This window comes from Cuculus canorus, chromosome 8 (assembly GCF_017976375.1).
Source record: "Cuculus canorus isolate bCucCan1 chromosome 8, bCucCan1.pri, whole genome shotgun sequence".
Taxonomy (NCBI): Eukaryota; Metazoa; Chordata; class Aves; order Cuculiformes; family Cuculidae; genus Cuculus; species Cuculus canorus.
Window position 1 is genome coordinate 29,814,034 of NC_071408.1, and position 26,471 is coordinate 29,840,504.

At 41.1% G+C, this 26,471-nt stretch overlaps 1 protein-coding gene across 7 annotated transcripts; it reads left to right on the top strand.

Annotated features, from left to right (window-relative positions):
• Positions 1–1,246: 1,246 nt before the first annotated feature.
• On the top strand, positions 1,247–26,383 carry PTGFR (prostaglandin F receptor). 7 transcript variants are annotated; one of them, XM_054073637.1, is made up of 4 exons: positions 4,097–4,233; positions 5,290–6,137; positions 23,854–24,108; positions 25,645–26,376. In XM_054073637.1, the coding sequence occupies exons 2-4, from the start codon at positions 5,349–5,351 to the stop codon at positions 25,654–25,656; spliced, it is 1,056 nt and encodes a 351-aa protein (XP_053929612.1). In that variant the 5' UTR covers positions 4,097–4,233; positions 5,290–5,348; the 3' UTR covers positions 25,657–26,376. The 7 variants fall into 7 exon arrangements, with proteins under 7 accessions (XP_053929608.1, XP_053929610.1, XP_053929612.1 ...); XM_054073633.1 differs by lacking the exon at positions 4,097–4,233 and adding an exon at positions 1,247–2,792 and having other exon boundaries at positions 23,854–26,381; XM_054073635.1 differs by lacking the exon at positions 4,097–4,233 and adding an exon at positions 4,077–4,094 and having other exon boundaries at positions 23,854–26,381.
• Positions 26,384–26,471: the final 88 nt, after the last annotated feature.

Consider the following 26,471-nt stretch of genomic DNA (forward strand, 5'->3'; position numbering starts at 1 on the left):
GATAGCACTAAATCCAGAGGACAGGAAAGTCCTGAAGGACTGCTGATTTAAGAGAAATGGAAGCCAGTAATGCTAACCCTTCATGGCAATGGATGCTGTAGGACTCCCTGTCAATGTCTGTGACTTGAGAAGTCTTTTTTTGTCTTAAACAATTACAGGCTGAACAACGTGGCATTTAACTGAAGGATTTTCATTGGCAGTTTTATTTGTCTGAGGCGCCGCAAATCTGATCTTATTTTATTCATTTCCATCTATAGTTATTTTTGATTTACTACTTTTGTCTCCTGAATCTAAAGGCTTCTATATCACTGATATTTCACTAACTGTGATTAGTTGGAAAGACGACATTTACTGCTGTCACGTACATTTAGACATAAAAAAAGGTTCCCAGTGTTTTGCAGCTGGAACTGTGAAAACTGTAATAAAAAGTATATGGTAACTGTCGCTGGAGGCTGCACAAAATATTTAAGAGCAGATGACAAAAGAGGAAAAGACGTTATTTGCATTCTACCACCTTCGCTGCTGCTACTAAAATGTCCACCTGCTTATTTACAGCACGGCTGTCTGGAGTTGGTCTTTAGTGAAAAATTAGTGCAACGCTCATGTGTGTTTCTGGATTTGTGGCAGGAGGATTTGATTACTGTACACTTCATTTGCCAACCAGCAACATCCTGCCCCTTCCCAAGAGTTTTTTTACCGTTTTCTCCCACTGTTTGGAGTTTGATAAATGAAGTGTAGATTTTAGTTATCACAGCACATGGAGATGCAGGCTGTCTCTTCATCTCTATGTTATACCAATGCTTCTGAATTTAAATCAGTTGAACATGAGCGGGGAATGCTGATTCCTTCATTCAGGTTGAAACTTGGGGCAAAAGGAGTATTTATCTTCTTTATTCCCAGAGTATTCAGGAGTCCAGGGTTTTACAACAAACACAGGCTCCAAAACACATTGAAGAATGCTAAAGTCGGTGAGCAAAACCAATGACAACAGTTTGTCTTCAACCTTTTGCAGCCTTTGAACAGCCAGAGCAGCACAGAGCCTCTAAGCAACGCTCCTGTGTGACTTTTGCACCAACAGCTTTTGGGTTTGGTCACAAATGGGATTCTCTCAAGCTCAGCTCCACATGGATTGATTGGCAAACTGTGGATGAAAGAGCCACCGTTCTGATGAAGGCGTCACTAATCCTTCCTTTCTCCACAGCTCTGGCTCACGTGTAGGGGCTCAAGAGACTGCTCCACCCTGAGGAAGCAGCGGCTCCCCAGCCAGGATCCACATCAAATGCTGTGATATGACAATTTAGGTCACTCCCTCTGTTTTAATTAGTAATCAGAAATGAAACAAGCGGATCGTCAATCGGTATGAAAAGCTCGGTTCCGCTGCTGTCACTGCCTGTTTTCACTTCTCCAACACCTTCCGAAGTCACCAGCCTACTTATCCATAGCCCCACAAAACCACCTCACCCCAAAGAAACCATTCTTTCAATTCTTCCCGTATCAGGAGCAGACAAACGTGTGCAGGGCTGGGCTGCTTATGGCGATGCTTAACATCTACAAAACTGTGACGCGGCACTTCGTGCCCTTCCGGCTGTGCAGGTGCAGAGCAGTTTCCTATACCCGTTGTCTAAAAAGAGTGACGAAAGCTTATTTATTTACTTTCCTATTAGTATTTCTTGCTCTCCTATACCAATCTCTGCAGCAACCAAAATGTCACTCTCCCTCTTTTGGCGCACCGGTGCCTTTCTAGGGATGCACTCTACAAGCTTGCATTTTCCTTCCTTATTCTAACCACATTTTTACAAGCAAACTGAAACATTTGCCGTTAAGTTTTTTTCTGTTCTTCTCTTTGGCTTGATCTACCCGATAACGGTGTTCTAACTTCTACCTCCCAGACGGCACGGTCTTGACGTACCAACTTCATGGCTTCTTTTCAAACAGCCTTGCTTCCCTTTCCAGGAGAGATGGGTGAAGAAATCTGGCCAGGAAAGAAGGGCACGGTGCAAGGTGTTTGTAGTTTGAGATCTCCATTAATTTCTGTGCAGGGAAACATAAAATAAACTCCTTTCCTCTGAACTTTAATGGGCCATAGTATATTTCGTGATGTTTTTATATTTTATTATTGTCTTGAAAAAAAGGACTTTCTGGGAATTTATAAGACAAAACTGACCATTTTTGCTTGTTATATAAGATGCCAAAATCTGAGAAGCGTTTTGAGGAAGAAAGGCATCACGTGGTACTTTTAATTGTTTATGTATGTGATTTGAGATACTGTTTGGAAGGGTGGATTTTTGCGGCCCGTATTACCTCACCGGGGGATTTGGGAGAGGCAAAGTGTGTCTATAATATTCAAGACATAAAGGTAAGCAAAACCTGTAACATGCTTGAGAATTTTAACTTTTAATTAATTGCATCGTGGAGCTGGGAGCAGTACGACTCAAGGCTGTGTCTCAGAGGAAACAAATACAAGTTCTCCGTCATTATTACTAACGACAAATTCTGTAATGTTTTACAGCTTGGCTTTATATTTTCACCTTGATTTTGTATTTTGACTTATTTCTGTAATAAAAGTTTTTAACAAAAATTCCCTTTCAGGCCTATTTGGTAGTCCTGGATATTAATGGAGGAGAGGACTTAAAAGTATTAAAGCTGTAACAAGCCGAGTATGTGACGGGAAAAGAACTGTTGGATCTCCAGCCTTATTCGTAGCACCGTTAACTCCTTGCCTGGCTGTATTCTCACCATATTTCTCCAGTGGAGCAATTGTCTAAGGAGCACCGTTAGCTCTACATGATCCGGTAGGTGTGAGGGACATTTCTAGTGACATGTATAAATGCATCCCGTGGCAGCATCCCTGGGGGCTAACGCTTCCTGAGCTCCCTGTGTGCTGGTGGAAGGGGAGGTTGGGAAGAAGCACACGGAAAGCAAAGGGATGAATCTGTGGCTGAAAACAGATGTGATCACTTGGTTGCCTCACGGCAAGACTTCATCCTGCCTGGGTGGAATAGCTTCCTCTCCTTGTGCTGGGATCACAGAATTCAGGCTGGAAAACACCTTTAAGATAATTGTATCCACTCTTCCCACAGTGGGGAAGGAATAAGCTCAGCATTTCCACCTCCTTGGGACAGAGCTCGGTGTAGCAATTGTCCTTGAGGCTGCAGGAATTGTCCCTGGGGGCTGCAGGAATTGCCCCAGGAGTGAAGGAATTGCCCCAGGAATGAAGGAATTGCCTCTAGGGCTACAAGATTTGTCTTTGGGGCTGCATGTATTGTCCTGGAGGCTGCAGGAATTGTCCCTGGGGGCTGCAGGAATTGTCCCTGAGGGTGCAGCAATTGTCTTGGGGACTGCAGGAATTGCCCCAGGGGCTGCAGGAATTGCCCCAGAAGTGAAGGAATCGCCTCTGGGGCTGCAGGAATTGCCCTGCGGGTGCAGGAATTGTCTGTGGGGCTGCAGGAATTGCCTCAGGAGTGAAGGATTTGCCTCTGGGGCTGCAGGATTTGTCTTTGGGGCTGCATGTATTGTCCCGGAGGCTGCAGGAATTGTCCCTGGGGGCTGCAGGAATTGTCTTAGGGGCTGCAGGAATTGCCCCAGGAGTGAAGGAATTGCCTCTGGGGCTGCAGGATTTGTCTTTGGGACTGCATGTATTGTCCTGGAGGCTGCAGGAATTGTCCCTGGGGGCTGCAGGAATTGTCCCTGAGGGTGCAGCAATTGTCTTGGGGACTGCAGGAATTGCCCCAGGAGTGAAGGAATCGCCTCTGGGGCTGCAGGAATTGCCCCGTGGGTGCAGGAATTGCCCTGAGGGTGCAGAAATTTTCTTGGGGGCTGCAGGAATTGCCTCGGGGGCCGCAGGCTTCTCCCCTGGGGGCGCAGGAATCGTCCTGTGGAGCCGCAGAAACTGCCCCAAAGGTGCAGGAATTGTGTCGGGGACCGGAGGAATCGCCCCGGGGGCTGCAGGAATTGCCCCGGGAGCGGGGAAACACAAAGCAGCACTCGGGATGGCTCCAGAGCCGCGGTGCGAGCGCGTCCGGGGCAGGGAAAGCGCAGGGGAGGGAGCGGAGGCGGAGGGCGGGCGGGAGGCGGCGCGGCGGAGCGGAGCGGAGGTGAGAGGCGCGGGGGGACGAGCGATGCCCGGGAGGGTCGGAGCCGCGGGCGCTGCTGCCGGCGCGGCGGGGTCGCTCCGCCCCGGGCGGCGAGAGCTTAAAGGGGCGCTGCGGCTCCGAACGGTCCTGAGCTGCCGAGGTTGGTGCTCCCGGTGCCTTAGGGAGGTGGGGAGGGACGGGAGGGGAAGGAAAAGTGCAGTGCGGTGGGATGCTATGGGATGCGATGGGATGCTATGAGATGCGGTGGGATGCGATGAGATGCGGTGGGATGCGATGGGATGCGGTGGGATGCTATGAGATGCGGTGGGGATGCGGTGGGATGCGGTGGGAAGGAAAAGTGCGGCGCGATGGGATGCGATTCCTTTCCGAGTTGTCCCTCTGCCCACCCGTCTCGCATTCCTGAATGCCAGGAATACCTTTGCCTTACCCTCTTTTTTTTTTTCTCCCTTGGAGAAACTTCGCTTCCTCTTTGCATTCCGCGTTATTAAAGCTCTTTATTCCGCGTGGGAAGTTTTTGCCAGCGGGAATGTCCTGAGAGTAGAGATAGGAGATAAAGTGTAAAAGTAACTTGAAAGAGATAAAGTGAAAAAAGTAGCTCCTGAACGAGGGAACATCTAAACCACAAGTTGTACTTCAGAGAGGGAACAGTGGGGTTGGAGACTTCAGTGCCGATTACGTTAAAGCTTTGAAACATTGAATTGTGAGAGAAGAATTACTTGGAAGAAGTTAGGACATTGTTTTGAAAGTAAATGCTGAACAGTGAGAAGAAAAATGGAGTGTGAGGATCATCTCAAAACATTCCCGTTTGAGTGTTTCAGCTTGTGACTGTGGTTGGGCTGGTAAATAATTCCATTCTAGGAGTGTGTTGCAAAAACATTTGTTTATATATGTAGTTTAATCACTGGAATGTTTTGTATGGTCTCTCTGGTTATATATACATGAGCGTTATATGTTTTCTATGTTATTTTCTCTCTCTTGTAAGTGCAGAGACTGTAAAGATACTGCGCACTATATCTGCATTATACAATGCATCGAGATCATTGTTTTGTATCCTTAAAATATATATTATATCACTCAGAAAACTGGAAAATGAGATTTGTACCACAGACTTATATTACGGAATTTCTGCTTCATATGCCATTTGAACAGTGGGATACTTCTTACAGCGAGTGTATTTTTCTATTTAATATTGCAGATGCCTTTGGATTGCAAGACTGCTGAAATGTTTTGAGGGCTGCCTCTCCTTTCCTAACCATGAACAGTTCAAAATCGCCAGGGCTGGCTGGATTTGGAATCTTGAGAAACACAACCTGCCACACGGAGAAGAAGATTTCGGTTTTCTTTTCAGTAATCTTCATGACAGTGGGAATTTTGTCCAACAGTCTCGCAATAGCAATTCTCATGAAGGCGTATCAGAGATTCAGACAGAAATCGAAAGCCTCCTTTTTGCTGCTTGCCAGTGGTTTGGTTGTCACAGATCTCTTCGGCCACCTCATCAACGGAACCATTGCAGTGTTTGTGTATGCGTCGGATAAAGACTGGATTCGATTCAACCAATCCAACATTCTTTGCAGTGTTTTTGGCATCTGCATGGTTTTCTTTGGTTTGTGCCCGCTCTTCCTGGGCAGCGTGATGGCTGTTGAACGGTGCATTGGAGTCACTAAGCCAATATTTCACTCCACAAAAATGACTTCTAAACATGTGAAAATGATGTTGACTATGGTATGTCTGTTTGCTGTTCTTATAGCTTTGCTGCCTATTCTTAGGTTTAGAGCCTATCAAATTCAAGCATCGAGGACCTGGTGCTTCTATAAAACAGAACATGTTGAGGACTGGGAAGACAGATTTTATCTCTTACTTTTTTCTTGCCTTGGGTTACTGGCCCTTGCTATTTCATTCTTGTGCAATGCTGTCACGGGAATTACTCTCTTAAGAGTCAAATTTAAAAGTCAACAAAGACAAGGCAGATCTCATCATTTTGAAATGATCATTCAGCTCTTGGCTATAATGTGTGTTTCTTGCATTTGCTGGAGTCCATTCCTGGTAAGACCCTAACGTGTTTGACAATTTTTAATGCACATTACTGTATAAAAGTTATACTTTTTTTATCTCTAGGTTTTAAGACGCTTTAGTAGTGACAACAGCTCCGTTCGCTCCTCAGTGTATTAATTGACCATAACGTGTGTACCTATGCATCAATAACAAAAATGGTAATTATTTTCCCCTTCTCATCATAAGCAAAATTAATTGAGTAAGCTAAATATGTGGGGCTGTGAGGACTGTATTTCCCGTGCTGTGAAGTAGACAGTGGTAGCAGAATAGCGACTAGAATAAATCAGAGGAAATGTTGAGCTTGTCCAAAAATTCAGTGCAGTCTTGGAGTGGCAAATTTGTTTAGTCTGTACTGGGGTTTATATAATTTTTTATTTATGGTAGCCTCTTTGTTGTTATTCTTTCAGTTTACTGCTACTTGCGAACTGTGTTAGAGAAGATAACAGTTAAGAACCTAAAAATCCTCCACTCTTTTGGCAGGGTATTAAGGGCTTTGTTTTACAGTCGTGTTAAAAGAGAGCGGTTGGCAGTGGGTTAAAATAAAAATTTGGTTTAGACCCAACAAGGCTGGGTGTGTAATCTGAACAGATGACTAGCAAAGCTGCTCTCTGCAGTCGGTGCGCTTCCTCTGCTGTCCCGGCTGAAACTTAGGGGTGTTTGCTGGTAATTGCTGTGACTCTTCTGAAGCGGTAAAGTGTTGCTCATGTTCGTGTGTGAGCAAAGTCGAAGGAATTGGGATTATGATATGGAAAGAATTTGATAGCTTCTGCTATATGATGGCATTATAAAGCTAATATTAACTTTTTACTGTATAAACCTAACTGAAGAACATTTCTGTTTGTAGTAGGGTGAGAGAGGTTAAGTCGCAAATCATATGAAATCTTAATTTGTTTCCTAGAAACGAGGTCCCGTAGTTTCCGACTGACATGAATGAGGAAAAATTTTGGTTCGAGTTTACAAGTATAGGAAGTTAAATCTGAGTTCTGAATCAGCTCCAGCTATATCTAATCTGTTCTCTGCCTATGGTGTGATATGGAGTTACCAATACTGGTTCTAATTTAGATACCGATATTAGCCAAGCTGCAGCAGTTGGGTGCATCTGGCAGGTAGCATTTAATTAACCCAATATTGCACACTTCAAGGAGAGACTCTGGATATAAATTTCTGCATCGCTGAAATGCAAAAAACTCTTACTTTTGCTCAACACAGAGAATTTTTCTAGCCTTGCTCCACAGCACAGTTCAAATTCATGTTGTCTTTTGTCAGCGTCGGGGCTGTAGTATATAGAGCACAAAGTCCTCAGAACAAGCTTTTGAAGTGAACTTCCTTCCAGTTACTTCCAGACACTTGAAGTTTTTCTGGGGCAAGTCACAGAATGGTTTTCAAGAAAAGCAACTGAAATGATGGCCTTGCTTTTCCTGAAAGAAACAGGGTATTATTCTCTGTTGGTATTTATTTTCAAATAAAATAACTGTCCTTAAAGGCTGGAATTAATTTTATTTTTAAAAAGCCCGTGGGTGTCAAAAGAGCCATACACTTTTTTAATGCAAGAGAGATACTTCATTTATTCAACATAACAAGGAACCTTAAATTGCAAATACGGTGGTTGATTTTTCAGCGGTAGTATTTTTGTTATGCCTTTCAATTTTTATTAATTATAAAAACATTTTTTTTTAAATCTCGACAATCTATAATGAACTCACAACACTAATTTTGTTGAAGTATTTAACTCCACGTAAGTTGTAGTTAACAATGAATTCTTATTCCAGCAGGAAATTTTCTTTCAGAGCCTTTTCAGTGTTTGGCATTGATGGTGTTGCAGCCCAGTAAATGACTTTGGGCTTAACTTTGGTCTGGGTAGTTTTAAGGAATGTATTGCAGAGGGAGGTGATATAAAAGCAATTCTGGTTCACTGTGAAAAATCTACCGGTGCCCTCCGCGCATTCCAGGCTTGAGGAGCTTTATTTCTGGGCCTCTTTCGAGATGAGATGAGCAAAACTATCACCCAAATTAGCCTGGTTTATGGGAAGCAGTTCAGCAATATGGGGAAACAAGATGTTAAAAAAAAAAAGTTAGTGTAAGGTAGGATTTAGTTCTTGAAACAAGATTTCAAGGGAGTGAGCAGTTAGTGTTTTAGCCAGAGTTCATTGTCTGGGAAATGCAAGGAGACGGGGTCCTCGGTAGTTGCCTTTCTTAGCTGTTAGGATTGTAGAGCAGTCATCAAAGCTAATTGTCTGAATTACTGATGGTTTGTTTTGATAGCGTTTTGTTCGCTGAATCCAAACAGAATTATAAGTTCAGCGTTAATTTTGCAAGCTTTATTGGACTGGGTGGAGCATACAAATTCAGTGGGATAAAGCTTTGCCAGGAACCTTCCCCTAAAGTGCTACAATGAAGACCTCCAGTGTTTATCAGGGTGTAGAATTGCTGATACAACTCTACTCATCTGGTTTATCTGAAAAGTCTCAGAGCTATTAATTCATGAAATGAATTGTTTAGACTCCATAATTTATTCAGCATACACCAAAATAAGTATTTCCTGAAATAAATCTGAGCAGGTGTTCATAGGTGAAATTATTTGGCAAAGTAGCTAAACGCATGCTTGTTTTGCATTAATTTGCTTTTTTAATTGTTTTTCAAAGCAAAATCTAGAAGTCAGTGTCAGTCTTTGAACTGTGAGTTTTACCGAAGTCCCAAAGAGTATACAGAGCAAAATGCTATGTCAGAGTGAATTGCCTTGATATAAACCAAAGCGATTAGAAACTAAACAAGCCTTTGGAAGAGAAAGCGGAGGAAGGCGATGCAGTTTACGCCACATGTGGTTTGCAGATGCAAGAGTCTGGATTTCTTTGGTGTGATTCTCCATCAGTTGGGGGATTTGCTTTGTTTATTTTTCTTCTGTTTTTAATCTAGTTTTGGTGTTACGTCAATTGTCAGATGTGCACGGCTCCCAAAATCAAGTCTATCCAATACTGTAATCCAGCTGCAGATTTACTTCACTATTAGATTTTATTTTATTATTTTTTTTTCCTAAATGGAGTTATTTATTCAGTCACTGTCCTGCGTTAAAATCACCTTTAGATGACACAGGAGTCGCAAGACCCTGGATTATACCTTACAGTGCCTGGTATGGAACTGGACTGGACTGCTGCACCTGCTCAGCGGTAGTGAATTTGTTTTGATGTCTTTAAATATCTGTGTATATGTATATATACATAACATTTGATTTATATAAAATAATATATAATAGTCTAATCAATCACCATCTCTGTTTTAAAACTCGTAGAGATCTGGAGCGCTTTTCAGGAGCAGAACTCATGGCATGGCTCACGTGGAGCTCTGCCTGGGGCTGTTGGACAGGGACTTCCTTCTGTTCTCTTCCTTCTGATTTCTTTTCTTCCTTCTGACTTCTCTTCTTCCTTCTGATTTCTTTCCTGAAGCTCCATCGCATTTATTCCTCAAAACTGAGCAGCTTTTTCAAGTGTTATGCCACAGTGTGGGAATCTTTCCTTAATGGAGTGCTGGAATGAGAGGAACTCCCTGCTTCTTCCCCTGCCGGGGGGGTGGAACATTTACCTCCCGAGGAGTTGAGAACAGGAGGGAATTCATAAAAAAAGCAAGTGAAATTCATGAGCTTTCTGATAATCTGTGTAGGCAGTGATTTGCAGAGGCACATTTGTTCTTATAGTCCAAATAATTTTGCTTCGTGATGGGTAATTCTAGAAACAAATGTTCCAAAGTCAGTAATGTCCACTTCTCCTGTGTAGTAAGTACTTTTTTTTCAGCCTTGCTAGAGTCTTAGCCCTTTGCTATTGACATGTGAATTTTGTTGCATAAATTTGGTCCCTAGGGGTTAGATTCCCAAAGCAAATAGTTGAGCTGGAGCATTTTGTGACAAGCATTGCTCATGAAATAGATTGTTATATAAAGTTGGGTTTTGGCTGTGACTTGATGTCTGGCCTGTCATGAAACAGTTTGGTTTTGGAGCTGTGTTCGTATGAGCAAATTCTGACTTCAGGACGTCAGATTTGGTGGGGCTCAAGGGATAAGCATATTTTACATTTTGGTTTTGGAGTAGCAAAGTGAACTCCTTGTAATTATGGGCAGGAGGGGGTTATTTTGGACTGAATTAATCTAAGGGAACAAATTATGATGTGGAAAAATGTCTAATCTTTTTCATGTGTGTAACACAGTCTTAGCCGGAGAAAAATTGTTCTACATCCAAATTAGTTTTGTTAAGATCTTTTTCCATGCAGTTATCTGATTACTTTCATTCCAGTTTTGCCTCCCCTGTACTGCAGAAAATAGCCACTCCTTCTGGTTTTCTTCAAGTATCTCAACTACATATTTCATATGATGAAATCAGCTCTTATTCATTTGCCTTTTTTCACTACCTAGATTAATTTGTAGTAGTCTCTTAACATGCCACCTCTATCCTTTCCAATTTGTTATGCTAATTGCATCTCTCTGTACTCACTTTGACTTCTTATCCTCAGATTTTCTCATCCGATGAGGCTCGATGGTTGGGTGTTGTGCACCTAGGGCTGCGTTTAGCTTACAGTTTGCCGAATCACTCCAAACTTGAAGCTGCTGGAGCTGGTGTGAGTGGTCCCTCAGTGAATATGCTGCCGGAGCTGCTCCAACAGGGATGCTTTTGGTGGAGTAACCTTATCCCAGCTCACCTCCCCCTGGTTGTTCCACCAAATATTATGAGCGCTGAGACAGGCTGACGGTTGGTGTGTGTTGAAGGAGGTCAATGGGTTGCAAGTTTTGCACTAACTAAATTCTAGGCCACGTAGTTTCATTTGGGATAAGGTACTTTGTTATACAAGGCAGTACTCTGTGCATCTCATTTTAGTGTTTTTGTATGTGTAGTCATGTATATACACGCACAGTGACGCTTTGCTAGAAGTTCATACCTGTGTTACCCTTGAAGTGTTTCCCACCATTCCCGTTTTCTGTATTCTTTAATAATCTTTAATAGCAGGTTAAATTTATGCAATACTCCCTTATGCTTGTATATACAACAGGCATGATGTAAACGAGCTCGTTGCTTTATTAATGCCTTCAAATATTGCTGGTTGTACTGTCCCAACAGCAACATAGTGACATAAAAATTTGTCCCTTCTCTTGTGCTTTCGTGATTGGTGATTTTCATAATCAGGAAATGCACCCGAGGAGAAGCATGAGGTGTCCCAAGATGCAGGTCCACGCTTTGCCAGTGAGGTCCTTGGCCCAGCGTACAGTGCAGCCACCTCGGATCTCATGGGTGGCTGCTCTGTGGAAGCATGTTCTCTTAGACTGGCAAAACACGTGGTTAGTCAAAGCTGCAGCTCCTGTGGACTCCTCCTCTGTGGACTCGTTGTGCCTGCGTAGGCACTGTCAACAAGGAGAGTCAACTTTTCTTCTGAGAAAAGGATAAATGAGGCTTTCGATTTCCCGTCATCCTTTTCTGAAGACTGAAGGAGATACTCTGAAATATGTTGAGCTAACCTTGCAGCATGAATGCTGTTGTAAAAGTTACATTCACAAAGGAAAACCACACTTTGTAGGTCTTTTTCAAGATTCAGATTTTGAAGAAGATAACCCATGATAATTACTATGTTTGTGCTGGCTTTTTTGAATTCTTGTCATGTTTTGCTAGAAGGGTTGTCTGTTGATACCATGAAAAGATGGGATGTGTTGCCAGAGTAAAGTAGATGTGGTTCGGGTCGGATCTGGGCCACGCTTCACATCCTGCCTGTGACAGGCTGATGGGCACAGAGACGTGACCTGCTGTAGACCTCCACGGGGGTGTCTGCTGGACATTGTCATTGCACCTCCTGGGCCAGGTGCAAGCCCATCTCTGGAGCCCACTTCTGCCACAACGGTTGTAATAAATGAACCAGTTTCGCAGGGAAAGGATAAAAGCTTTTTGCCAGCAGAAGGTCTGCTAGATACACCTCTTTATCTCTAGTCTGAAGCATCAATACAGTAATGGTCATTGTTTGATATAGGTTGTTATTTCTCTTCCAGACCTTGCTTTGACAGAAGAGGTCAGATCAGGAGTGGTTGTTTGAATAAAATGCTCCCTGAGTACCTCTGGAAAGGAAAAAAAAATCTTATATGAATGTATTTGTCTTTGAAGCTACACTCGAAAAAGCCTCTTTGCTTTCCCTCATATCATTAATTGCTTGACAGGTTTCTCAATGCATCCTTTAACACTGTGCAAATTCAATTACCAGTCTTGCTTGAGTTCCTCTGAATGAGCTTCTGGTATTCCAGGTTCAGTTAATTCACTGCCACTTTAGTGTCATTGCTAATACTATGGTCCAAAGGATATTTTGGAATAAATCACTGATTTTAGAGGTTAAGACAAAAGAGAACGCTCATTTTGATTAACGTTTTTGTTAGTCTCAAGACAGAAGTGCCTTTTACTCTTAGTTTCCTGTGAAATAAAGTTGAAGCAGCAACTTGGACAATTCAGACATGGTTTTGTACGTCACCATGAAAATAATCCGTGGAAGGAAATAGTAGGTGTTTGCAGGGAGGATAACAAAGCTTAATACCGTGCATTTAGAATTTAATCCACCTGTTCAGATGTGTTTGTATGATACTAGAAACTCTTGAATAAGTCGTTCATGCCTTTTTTCTAGTACAGTGGTAGAGATTTTTCTTTTCCTTTGGATTCTGAAGAGGCGCAGCTGGCAAATTTCCACAGGGTTAGATGAGAAATGGAATGAGTACCCTTTTGGAGTATACTCCCTGAAAATGATACTGAATTTCAAAGGTACTGTTTCAGCATTCGGAACTGGTTTGTTCCTATTTTCATCTTTTACGGGTTGCAGAGATCTTATGGGTTTTAGCCTTTCTGAGAAATATGAATCATTTTGAAAAAATGTCTTGAAGTGTGGGCCAGGGTGTAGTTTATCATAGAGTGCTTAGAAACACTATATTAATTGGGGCTATATTTGTAATTCAAGTGTTTAGCTCCCTGTCACAGAAGTCAGGGAGGGAGTTGAGCAGCTGAGATACTCTCTCAACATGAAAGAAGTTTTGGAGAAGAAATGGACGGGTCAGCATCTTGTTCCGCGGTAATGATGTGAACCAGGGAGGCAAGAAGAGCTAAGACTGACGGATTGTCCTTTATCAGAGGCTTTTGGGGAAGTGTAATTATAGTTTTTGTTATCTATATTTACTTGCGCTGTTTGGAAAAACTTACGTAAAGCCTGTTTCCAAAAATGCAGTGCCATCAGAATGCAGTGAGAATGCAGAGAGAAAAAAAAATAGGGAAGGCAGGTTTGCAGTCCTGTGAGAACTTTGCATTTTCAAAACAACGAGGCCCCATTTTTCCTTCAGAATTGCTTGCTGCTTGAGTTTTAATTTTACATTATATATACAGGATTAAACCATAAAGATATATACACTGAAACACAATATTTTGTTTCAAATAGATGTCAGCAACTTTGACATAAAATTTTAGATTTTTTGTCAATTTTGAAATCACCATCTCAAAAAATCAAGTTCTGAAACTTCAGCCAAATAAATTTGCCAATCATAACCTACCTTTATTCGGTTGCTAAAGTTTTTGGATTCTATCCTTGATATTAAAAAATAAGCCAATTTGACATACATTCCAACTTTGTTTGCTGTAATAGAATTCTTCCTATTTCCTAGATATTACACTTATTCAGGCCTTTCTTGCTTGAAAATATCATACACTGCATAACCATTTTTGGAAAATGTCATACACAGCATAACCATTTTTGTATGGTTATTTTAGGAAAGTGCTCTTTGCTGACTGTCTAAAGACTTTAAATGGTAAACTTGAAAAGTCTTTGGGACAAATACATTCACATGAAACAACTCCAGAAAATCCTTCTTCCTCACCAGGTTTAACCTGACAGACATCATAGTGTGATATACATTCGTATAGTCTCCGAGGTATTTAGTGTGGTGTTAATTCATGGTCTTAAGTTTTGCATGATTATAAATGCGTTCTAGCAGAAATTAGTTGTCTCAATAGTAGTATAGAACCAGTTCATGTTAATGCACTTAGAGACTGCGTTATTTGGATCCTCTTCTGGGAAATACACTGTTCAGATTTAAACCAGAGCAATCGTTCTTATTTCATGTGCTTTTAAGACTTAAATTTTAAATTAAAATTTTCAGAAATTGCTGAATCGCAATTTGGATCACGAGCTCCCTCAGGAAGGAAGGTGCCTGCAGAACAGGAGCATGATCTCATCTCAGGTTCTTTGTATGTGCCTTTAGAAATAGTAATGGTCTGGTGGCAGAACGTTGCAGAAAGAGTTTACACCAGGAGTTATTTACAGTAAAGTTTTAGTAGTTGTGACTCATTCTTTCGGTTTCGTTCTTATATGGGATGAGGTGAAATAGCTGAGTGGCTGAATGAACCTGCCCTGTGTTGTAGGTGATGTACTGTCTCTTGCTGAAGGATTACTCTTATCTGTCCCAGACAGAGCAGGGAGTGGAGAGCAGCTCATAAAGCCTCTTTTAGCTCCTCTTTTTAATGAGCTGTGCGAAGACCTCTTTCAGAGACATGTGCTGAAGGGTGGGTTTGAATGGCGTTGGAGCCTGATTTCCCAAAGAAAGCTGAAGATAAGCCTTTGTGTAAGGGACATCCCGAGCTGTGGTTTTAAAGACCCGGTACTAAACTCGGAGAAACCACACGTTACTTTGTCATTGGAGAAATGGAAGTTAATGACTGATCTCCAGCTGGTCCCCTCCTTGCTATCGCAGACCTGTGTGCTGCCAGCATCTTCAGGTGGCCGGAACCTTGTGTGAGCTGGCTGTGCATGGGCTACCCCAATGTCAGCGGAGTGAGGGTGGGTGTAAAGCATCCAGTGAGTCTGCCCATGAGCTTCATCACCCACGTTATGACCAACATCAGGACATAAGGAAGTAGGGAGGAAGACTCTCCTGCTGTTGGAGATGTGGCCAGCGATGTTCCCATCTGCTGCATTGCATGGAAAGATGTTAAAACAGAAGGCGAAGCGGGAAGGAGGTGAGGATTCATGCAAATAGTAGCAATTTGTTTTAGAATTTACAGTTCATTAGTGAATTGGAAATAAAATTCGATCCACTTTTTACCAGGAGCACGTGTTTGCAGAAGTAGTGAGAGATAAATCACTCTTAAATGGAGATTTGATTTATCTCTTCCCTTCTCCACGTAAAAGGTGATCCAGCTGCACAGCAGTCCCTTCTAATTTATTTGCCAACGCTAAAGGAAAAAATAATTGCAAATTAAATATTCCAACTTGGTAAATATATTGTGAAGTCATTAGCCTTGATATTTCCATTCATCTTAGTGTACTTCTCCACAATTATATATATAATAAGTCACTTTATTAAAGGTGATTTGTTTAAAAAAATAGCATGCAAGAAAGACATTGCATCTTCCTTTGCCTCCAGCCAGATTTGCAAATACTGCAAATCAGAGCACCGAGTTGTGACTCCAGTCCATCTTTAAAAAGATTTCATTTTCCTCCACTGTGTAGAGTGCATACAAGGAAAACATAAAAATACATAAAATATAAATACAATTTAATATATCTTCCCACCTTATTTTCCCCCTACACGCATGTAATAAACACCATAATTTCTCAGATAGTTAAACTGAAGGACTGACTCCATCGGTAGACAATAGAGTAGGTTCTTTAGTTTTTTAGACCTGTTATTACTTGAGGTCTTGCAGGCTTGGTCACACATCAAAGGCATCTGCGTTCTTGGATTCTAGGAGAGGTGAAAAGGCCACTATATATCATGACTCACTGTGAAATTCTTCTCCCTTCTTTTAACACTTCTAATATGGATGAGTATCTCTGCATTTGGTTGTATTTGCCCTCAAGTCCTTCAGGTATGTGCTATTGCTCTGAAATCAGGACTTGTCCAAGGAACCCTTAGAGAATTCCTAATTCTAAGCCTAATTTGTGGAGTCTTAGACAAAAGTCACAAATCTGAGAGTATTAGAAAAACGTTTGGGTAAGAACCTGCAGATCCTGCATTTGCTATAGAAGGAAATTTTCTTCTCAAAGACTTAAGGGGAAGACTTGCCTCTGGTTGCTGAATCTGTGTAGTATCTCTTCACAGACGTGTTGGTACAGTGGAGGATGACTTCGGTAATGAAGCAGCGCGAATGTGGTGATGTTTGAAAGTCAGTTCACTTCTAAGCTATTGATTTGATACGGTGCGTAGGAGTAATTAAATGCTGAATTCATTCTGTAACTGTGGACCTTTGCAGTTCCTTTTTTTCCTCCAGGTTGTCTGTATATTGTCTCTTTTTTCCTGTATTCAGACAGCTCTCTTTCTCCCCAGTATCATGTGTTATTTGTGATTCTTTCTTTGGGTACTTATAGAGCAGTAGTGAGAGAAGTTCTATTCCTCCTAAATCGATGAGGGTATTTATTTAACCAATAAAACCGTGATTGTTTTGCAAATGAATGTGAAAACTGGAAAAAAACAAAGCAATAAAAGAGAAGTAATTGACCATTTCCAGGGTTTGAAGCTTTACCCAACTGACTCTAATGGAAGAATAAATGGACCTTGAATATGTATAGTCCTTATTTATTTGATTGATTTGTTTCTCTCAGGATGGTCCTTATTATGTAGTATTTGAAAAGCTTTTATTATTTTCTGGTCTCAGGAGGTCTGGCAGTTGTCCTCTATGGTTTCTCTCAGCATTGTGGGGTGAAGAATCTTGTAATTTTATCTGTAAAATTAATTTTCTTGAACAAGAGCTTTTTGTTACAGGCCTTGTTGGGCAGCAGTACATTCCTCGCTCTATGGAATTAGGCTTTCTTGTAACTTTAAAACATGTACCTCAGGAAACAGGTTGTTTATTTGACTTTGGTACAAACACTGTGTCTTTTCATTACCAAGTGAGTCATCTACTGTTTTCAGTGCTAAAGTCTTCTCTATCCATATCCATTCTGCTTTCCTTTTCCATGAGTTAATCAATTAAACTGTGAGAGTAATTGCATTGCCAGCTGGTTGAACCAAAGTATTTCTAGTTTTGAGACGGAAGAAAGGAAAGCAGGAAAAAGCTAGAAATATCTTTTTTGAGATAGAAATAGCCGGATTCTTCTGGAGAAACAGAGGTTTAGTTCAAGCTCTACCTGAATTGATTTTACTGCAGAACAGATGCAGTCTAGATGTGTCTAAGGGGAAAGATGGTAGAAAATAAAAGTTTTACTTTCGATTAGTGTTTTCAAATTTATACACAAAAAATCCTTCCGGAGCTTACTTCATAACTGTATTATATAGAGCTTGATAATGCCATAGGCAGTTAATAAAATATGAATAGTGAGTATAGCGTTGTGGCACTACACATTTTTTTTCTTCAGTAATTTTGACAAATTCTTGCATATATAAAAATCTCATTTCAAAAGATTTTTGCAAATGTTCATTCAGAAAGAGTACTGCTATCTGTAAATATTTTGCATAAAGCTGTAAAATGACAGATGGTGAAAATGTCACATTTGCCTCCGGTGGTGCAGTAATGGAGTGCAATTGATGGCAAGACCTGAGCCTGTGTGAGGAGAGCAGAAAGCTCAGAAGAACTCAACAGCCTCAGCAAGGAGGGACCACAGAGCGAGGTCAGAGCTGAGCTGGTATGAAATGTGCTCTTATCAGTTCAGAGAGGCACTTGGACCCTTTTAAGGCTTTGATCCTGCCAACATGAGAATGATGCTATCGTATCCTTAATGTTTTGAAGTTCATGAAGCAGCATCATTACACTCATAGAATCATAGACTCATAGAATAGTTTGGGCTGGAAGGGACCTTAAAAATCATCCAGTTCTACCCTCCTGCCATGGGCAGGGACACCTCCCAGTGGATCAGGCTGCCCAAGACCCATCCAACCTGGCCTTGAACACCTCCAGGGATGGGGCAGCCACAACTTACTTGGGCCTCACCACTCTTGTTGTGAAGAAATTCCTCCTTATGTCTAGTCTCAATCTGCCCCTCTCCGGTTTATAGCCATTGCCTCTTGTCCTATAACTACAAGCCTTTCTGAACATTCCCTCTCCAGCTTTCTTGTAGCCCCTTCAGGTACTGGAAGGTCACTATAAGATCTCCTCGGAGCCTTCTCTTCTCCAGGCTGAACAACCCCAACTCTCTCAGCATGTCCTCGGATGGAAGGTGCTCCAGCCCTTGCGTCATCCTTGTAGCCTCCTCTGGACCCCTTCCTAACAGCTCCATATCTTTCTTATGTTGAGGATCCCAGAACTGGACACAATACTCTAGATGCGGTCTCAGAAGTGAGGAATAGAGGGGCAGAATCCTCTCCCTCGCTCTGCTGGCCACGCTGCTTTTGGCCGGGAAGAAATTGCCTGGTTACAGAATCATCTGTGTCTGTGAAAGAAGTATTAGGATAGATTTTCATTTGCTTTGTGGAAAACGTTGTCCTGTTTTCTCTATCCTTTTTTGACTTTTATCACAGCAGTAATGTTTTGGGAATACTTTGAATGCCATTAGCTTTACCATACCTCCAGCAGGTTTACGCAGCTTTGTTTTAAGGGGTGTGAATATGGAGCACATGCAGGGTAAATAAACCTCTACAGAATGTTTTTGCAGCCTCAGCTACCTTTGGGCATCCAAATCTTTTCTGTCTGTTTCTCATTTGGGTTCTGTTTTTGTGGAGAGAGACTGTGACCTTGATAAAGGAACATCTTTCTCAGACTCGCTGCCCTTGAGAGGGTAATAGGTAAACTTGCATGTTTAAGGATGCTTATCACGGCAGGTAGTAGTTACCATCCTTGACTACCTGTTTTGGATGAGAACTTGGCTTTGGGAGGCAGACGCAGATTTTTCCCCAATTGAATAGCGAGCCAGTGGATCTATTGTTAATTTTTATGGCAGTATTTTTTTTCACAGAAGTGTACATAAGAGAAAGAGAGACTCCTTTTGCTGCTACTTGTTGAGAACTGATCCTGCAAAACTTGACACGTGGAAGTATTACATATCCTCTTAAAAGTACCTTCTAGACCTTGATGTGGAGGAAGACTCTCTAGTGCATTTTGTCTTCTCCAGTTCCTTTTTAAATACATATTTTTGTAAAATCACTATACTTGGTTAAAACTTACTTGCTAGGCCAAGTGATCACCTAGTATGTACAAACTGAAGATATGGTTCGTGTTTTTTCCTTTGGAAAGGGAAAAGAAAACATGAGGGGGAAAGCATGTTGCTAATCTATTATATAAGAAGCATTATGTAGCAGAAGTAGTCCAGTGTGTGTGCTAACATTTTCATGGTAGAAGTGGTATGCTATATATTTTGCTTGGAAGCCCTTGCTTTTGCACTGAGTTATATTGAATCAAATAAAAAATGAAATGAAGCGTACTCAGCTTTGTTTGAAAAAAATACCCGCTATATGTACTGCAATGTCTCTATAGCAACGATATAGGCAATTTGCTGTCAGTATTTCTTTTCTAACACCTATTTTGAGAAGATACAAAATGGTATATAAAATGCTAAGATAGAATCATAGAATCACCAGGTTGGAAAGGACCCACTGGATCATTGAGTCCAACCATAATAGATAGATAACAGATACTGTTTGATTTCTCTTCCCTCCTACTTTGCATATTTTTTCTTAAAATCTGTGTTTATAGAACACTGCAAAGCATTATCTTCTAATCAGTTCTTGCCTAAGCAGGCTGCAACTTCTTTGTAGCATGTAAGTACAAAAAAACTTATGGAAATTCAAACTAATGATGTATTTTTGGTTTCCATGGAGAAGGACACAGTCAGTAGAACACCGCCTTGAGTCCTGTCCCTTTTAGGACAAAGTATATGCACCTCTGGGTTCGGCATCGGTGTCAGTGACAAAATATAAGTGCTCAGTGCTTTGCAAATTGTGAAAAAAAAACCCATGGACTTTCCTCCATTAATTGAAATTCTCAGAACACCCTGTAATGAAATCCATAGGAAAAGGAAAAGGTTTGGGAGGGTCTACAATGTTCCCACAGGGAAATGGAGCCTGAAGGCTGAGCTACAGAGGAAGAGAATTTCTGTTATTTGTTTGCGTGTAAGAAAATTGTCCTGACGGCTGTGCTTTGCATGTCAATATCCCGGTGACTGATTTTTTTATCCAGTTTCCTGAAGTCAAGGGTAGAACCTGGGTTTAGAGCCTATGTGCTGAAATGCATCAAAGTGATATTGCAGTTTGACTTATTTCCTAATTAGCTGTAAAGTCTGCTTGTTTTGACTGGCTGTCCTTGAGTATTAACAGGAACATGATGAGGCAGCACTGCCATTTAGCTTATTTGTTGTTCTCATATAATTGAGATCCAATTGGAAGGGAAATTAAAGACACGCTGTTTATATTTGGATAGTGGTGTGGAGCTTTGGAGCAATCTGTTTGTTTTTTTTCAGCTTGGTGCACCGAGCCTTATCCCTCAGGGAAGTGACAATTCTCTGAGGGCATCTGAGAGATGCAAAATTGTAGAAGTCATCAATTTCAAAACGTTTTTAAAACTTTCCTATCAATCTTTCTGGATCTTGCAAAATGAACGTTGGTTTCAGTGAAGCCTAAAATTGAACAGAAAGGATGGAGAAGTCTAATGTATTGTGTCAAGTTTTGATTTCTCTGTATTTATTGTTAGGGGACAGATTTCTCAGGTCTTTTCTTAAGCCAACAAGGACTAATATGAATCAGATAATTTTATATCTTACAAGCAGGCATCCTTCTTTTATAAAGTCACTTTTACAGTTGTGCTTTTACAGTTACTTTTCCTAAAGACAGTTTGAATTGTATTGGTTACGTCATCTGACACTTCCATTTTTTTTGCAAACCAGGGAGACATATGACAGCTGTGTCCATATAAACACTGTATAACTCAGCAAAATGCTGCTTGGATTTTACATTTCTAAATATATGAGGAAATGTCATGAGTTACGTTTATTATTTACCGACTGGGGATTAATTTTTTGGGTCCTACTGCTGAATCTGTGCTAATGCTAAATTCAGTTGTGGAGATCAAAGGCAAGTAGATATGATGCAATAGAGTTGCCTCCTCTTGCTTCCCTGCTTGTGTACCGCTGGCTACAGAGGATAGAATTCCATCATCATCCTAACCTGATGGACCTATGGACCTACAGGGAAGGAGGGAAAAATATCAGTCTTTGAATAGGTTTCTTGACTTTGAAGTACTTATTGAACTGTAGTAGTCAAATAATAAGAAAAGAAAGGTCCATTTGGTGCCTGCTTAGGAGGTGCTGCTCTCAGAAGTCCGCTTAGCACTGCAGCAAACTGTGGTTGCTGTTTCTGAGCTGGTGACGTGCCAGTTCAGTGACACGACTTTGTCACACCTAGAGAGCAAATTCAGACTGTCTGCATGTTTTGTTTCCGTGAAATCCTTTATTAAAACAGCTGTATTAGGCCTTCATTTGGTATTTCAAAATGATTTTTAAGAATTTGGATTTAAATAAAAAAATAAAATGAGAATGTGATAGAGATAATAATTTAAATTGACCTCGCTCCATTCTACCTCTGTTCAGCTGGGGTTTAGAGTCTTGTATAAAATGGTCTCCATAAAATTATGTGTCAAATTTCATTGTTGTCTTGATTTACTTTATGTAAATCCATAATCAAACTAGAGGTACTTTATGTTGAGCCAGCAAGCTGAACCAAGCAAACAAATGGATTCACTTAGAGGTGATTACTACGAAACGGAAAGGAATCTCACCAGTTTGCTAGATAACATGTGTGCAAATAATATTTTACAATGTCTGGATGGAGCTACTTTTCCTAGATGTCAACATATGCTGCTCCCTCTTCTGGACACGAAATTCCATTTGATCTGGCATTTATTAACGTTGCAGGATGCAAGAGAAGAACAATAAACAAGATTTTGAAGTACATCAAGAGGCATATTAGGAAGCTGCATGTCTGTATTAAGTCGAGTATAGGCTGTTTTAGAGAAGGACGTTAGTCTGTGAGCTCTGTTGTGCTGTCATTTGCTGACCAGTCCTATTCGCATGAGGGAGGACAACTCCCTCGGAGTTTGGTTTGTGGTATTGGACCTCTAATAAAAAAAATATAGGACTGTCTTGAGAAAATATCCCAAGCAGAAGCCAAAGGAGTTGTCTAAGTTTGGGTGGGCTGCTGATGTCAGAGAGGAATGTGCCCAATGGTTGTGGGGTGAACAGCAGATTCAGGGAACTGACTTATGTTTGTGTTGGCTCAGTGCTCAGACATTTCTGCTCCTCCTAACGCCGGTTTCCAGCTGTGCTTCTGCCCATCTTACCAGCCTCCTTAGGAATGTTCCTATGGGCTCTCTTTGCAGCTCCCATAGATGTCCATACAGAAATACCTGATCAAATGCATCATCAAGCGAGTACAGTCTCCTTTTATCTGTTCACTCTGTTCTACTCAACTTTATACTCACCTGCAAGCTGTAGGTAGGGCCTAGGAATACAGAGAAGCATTTAAAAAGGAGTAGAATAAGTTTGCTGGAATCTGGAACAGTAGTTTTCTCTCTTCATTCATTATTATTCTTTAATGTGTTGTTGTTTTTTTTTTCCCCGATGTATCTTTGTGAAAAAGAGGACCCTCTGCACTTGGACAGAGTGACCTTACCTGTCATCGCCCAGTAAATCGGTGTACTCACAGCATCAGTTGTGAAGTATCCTGTTTCTTAGTTAAATAGCTGTAGCACTTTAAAGGCTTTGGGACTGAAAGCTTTAGCGTGTTTCATCTTTCTACCAAAAAAGTCTTCATGTGCTTTTAACATTAATAATAGAATGAGATAATTTACCACCCTCTGGCAGATTCCTGGCTTGGCAGAGTCAGGCTTTCTTCACGCACGAACTCAGGTTACTAAACCTCAGCGGCAGAATGCCTGTGGAGGAGGGCTCTGCGGGGCAGGAGCCCCACTGGGGTGTGTTTCGCTGGGGGTGGTGTTTCAGAGCCGGGGTTGCAGGTCTGCAAAGTGGGGAACCCCGCCGCCACTTACCGGGCTGGTGCAGCTCTTGGGTACCCTCTGCCAGAAGGACTCCTGTGGAGTTGGGCTGCCAGACTAATGCCTCCACCCGTGTTAAACTGTTGGCTCCAGAGTTGTTGCTAGTGGAAGTCTGTCCATGTGCAGCACCTCTACGGGTGAATGAAACCCTCTGTGTCCCCGTTGGCAAGAGGAGGGGATATTGGTGGCCTTTGTCACCGTGGTTTAAGTTTTCCTAGGAACACCTAAACCCTCTGGTGTCAATAAATTGTGTTCTGTTAGCTTCAAATACATGAATCTTTGTGATGAAATCAAGGCATTATATTCCTTATGCAGCCTTTTCTTTGGAAAATACGAAAAATTAAATACCCTTCATAAAAATGTTCTGATCTAGCAGTGGCCTCTGTCCTTGAAAAAATCCATCCCTGAAACAGTCTCGGGACGTTTTGTTATCTTAAATTCTGGATAATTTTTTCTTCCTTACTCAAATTGATCCCTGGTTTTGGAGAGTCTTCTTGGGATGGTTGCCATCCCGTGCTCAAGTTTCAACAGAGGTAATTCAGCAGAGAGACATTTACCTTCTGTGTAGAACGTCAGAGGATTTCCAGAATGATAAATGTTACGTGCCTGAAATTATTTACTTTGCAACTCGGATGCATAAATGTTGTGAAGATTGGAGAAAATGTTAAAACACTTTCACTCATACGCATGCTGTCTTGTTGTATTTTTCTGATGTATAATTTTAAAATGTTCCATTTTCAGGTGACAATGGCCAGAATTGGGATAAACGAGAGTCATTTAAAGGAGACCTGTAAAACAATACTTTTTGCTCTCCGAATGGCAACGTGGAATCAGATTTTAGATCCCTGGGTGTACATTCTTCTCCGGAAAGCTGTACTTAAAAACCTGTACAAGATCACAAGGGGATGTTGTGGCATGCATGTCATAAACTTACACATGTGGGAACTCAGCTCCATCAAGAATTCTTTGAAGGTTGCAGCAATATCTGAGTCACCAGTAAGTTCCAAACAAGTAAAATTACAGCCGCTCAGCTCTACGGGGTAATAAAATTAAACATGGTGTATGAAGAGATGATGGAGGTGACACTCATGCACGGGCAACACCTTAAAATGAATTCCTGGGCTCAGTGGTTTGGGATTTGTTTTAAATTGTGAGTGGTTTGCTCTTGTTTGATATTACCACTGCAAAAGATGCACTCCAATGTTTTAACTCATTTTAGGGTACACGCCTTCCAAATCTGGTAGTAGAACAATGAATCATTCTATATTTCTCCCTTCCAGGTACTAAAGTGAACAGGGTTCCTTACAATACTCCCAACTGAATCCTTTTCCTTAGCAAGAACACATGCAAGTGCAAAAGTGACTTCCAACCTCTTTTTCAAAAGGAGTAGTTTGTTTCTACCACCAATAACCCCAAATCCTTTGCAGAGTTGCCTCTTCCCAGGGTAAAGCCCACCATGCTTCCCATGAGGGTATACTTCGCTTCTAGGCATCAAATTTTCCAATTGGGTGTATAAAAGACATTTGCTTGTAGCCAGCTTGCTAAATAACATGCTTGGTTCGTTGACTTGACCTTTTAATTAATCTCTGTACCATTAATTTTTGGGAGAGCGTCAGACTTCACTAGTGTAAGTGTTCCTTTCAAATCACTTATAAAACATGAAGTTCCCTTCTGGAACACAGGAGCAGATCAGCTCGGCTTGTGTGCAGCTACAACTTTAGATCTATCAGTGAGTTTTTAGTACTTTCAACAAATTTTGTTGAAATAAAGAGACATAAAGCAGTGGTTAGTCTGTAAAAACTGTAGGGCTTTTTTTTTTTCCCCCACCAAACTGAAGGAAGTTTCTTGAAGGGTTCCCCTAATGCATATACTGAAGGGCTCATGGGGTACATCTGCTTCACTTGTAAAAGGTCCCATGGGTCTCACATGAAAAATGTGCGTGACCGAAGGAGCCCCACTGCAGGGAACTGCACTGGGAGTGCGGTTGTGTTTGTTAAAGCAACTGCACACTCAGGTTTTGCAGGGTCTGTGTCTAAAGAGATGAGGGCATTCAATAGAACTGAAGGCACTAAAAAGTTTCCAGGACTTTGCACAGGTAGCCCTTTACCTTTAATGCTGCTAAAAAAAAAGCTTTGTGACCGTACTTTGTTCGGAAACAAAAATGAGAGTATCAGAGACTTTGTAGCAGAGGGATTGTTTTAAGAGAGAAATGTCTAATGTGTTTTTTACCTGCTTCAAATAACTATATTAGTGAATTGTTGGTATATTTGGACAAAGTAGTTAGAAAGTGATGCACAACAATGACAGCCGGAGGGACCAAAACTATTAAAGAACTACACATTTATATATATGTGACAATGAAATCAAAAAATAAAAGCCCAAAAGGTTTAAATATTTCATTTTTTTTGTTTTAAATGCTATTTCCTTTTTGTTTTAAAAAGGTTAAAAAGTAAATGGGTTAAATAACCCTGTAATGAAATGAAATGGCTTTGCTTGCCCTAAAGAATTTTTCTATGTGATTTATTTCCTCAGTCAGAGAGCTGATAAACCGTGGACAGATTTGATGCTGGTATAAGCTCCGCAGTGTTGCTTCACGTGGGTTCTGCTGAAATCTGGAAGCGTTCAGTCAGTGCTGTTTGGCTTCTTCATTTCGTAGAATGTGATGCCGGTGTATCTGTTGACATAAATTATTTGTTCTTTATGGAAGATAGTTGTTTTAGCTGTTGTTTTGCAACAATGTTGGTCCATAAATTGTTGAGATATTGGATCGGTGAATGAAGCTCATCAGTGTTCCATTTTGTTATGTGAATAAATGTAACTTGTGTAGTTCATGTTGATTGACTTGTAAAGCAAACAAAAGTTTATATGTATATGTGATTTCTTCTATTTTGTGTATTAATACATATTGAGTGTAAATTGTAGAGCCTCATTAAAGTTATCAACTGTATCTTAAGAGTTCTGATATTTTTGTGTAAAAAAGAGATCTGAAGTTGCTAAAAATAATCACTGACAAAAAAAACCCTCAGTCTGGATTCAAGCCAGCCACTGACATGCAAATGTTATTCGTGTGACTATCACACTTTCACACCAGTGTGAATGTCAGTGGTGGACGAGGGCTGCAAGAATTCAAATAGGAGGTGCCAGTATTCGTATCCGGAATTGTCACATGAGCAGCCCAGTGTGGTTGGTGGTTTGAGGCAGTCAAGGTCAAGTTCTGATGATCCATACCAAGAAAATGCAAATAAAAGTGAACCTCAAGGAGTTTGGTGTTTGGTATTAAAGTGTTTTTATCCAAATATCTGCCAACGTGTTACACAGACTCTCATTAGTTTCATACATGCTAGGAATCCTGAATAAAA

What these genes read in the sequence shown, in the direction of transcription:
- PTGFR (XM_054073633.1), top strand. Translation starts at nt 5,349, where the DNA reads ATGAACAGTTCAAAATCGCCAGGGCTGGCTGGATTTGGAATCTTGAGA. An exon ending in TTTGCTGGAGTCCATTCCTG is followed by an intron (nt 6,138 to 23,853) that starts GTAAGACCCTAA and finishes TTCCATTTTCAG; the next exon opens with GTGACAATGGCCAGAATTGG.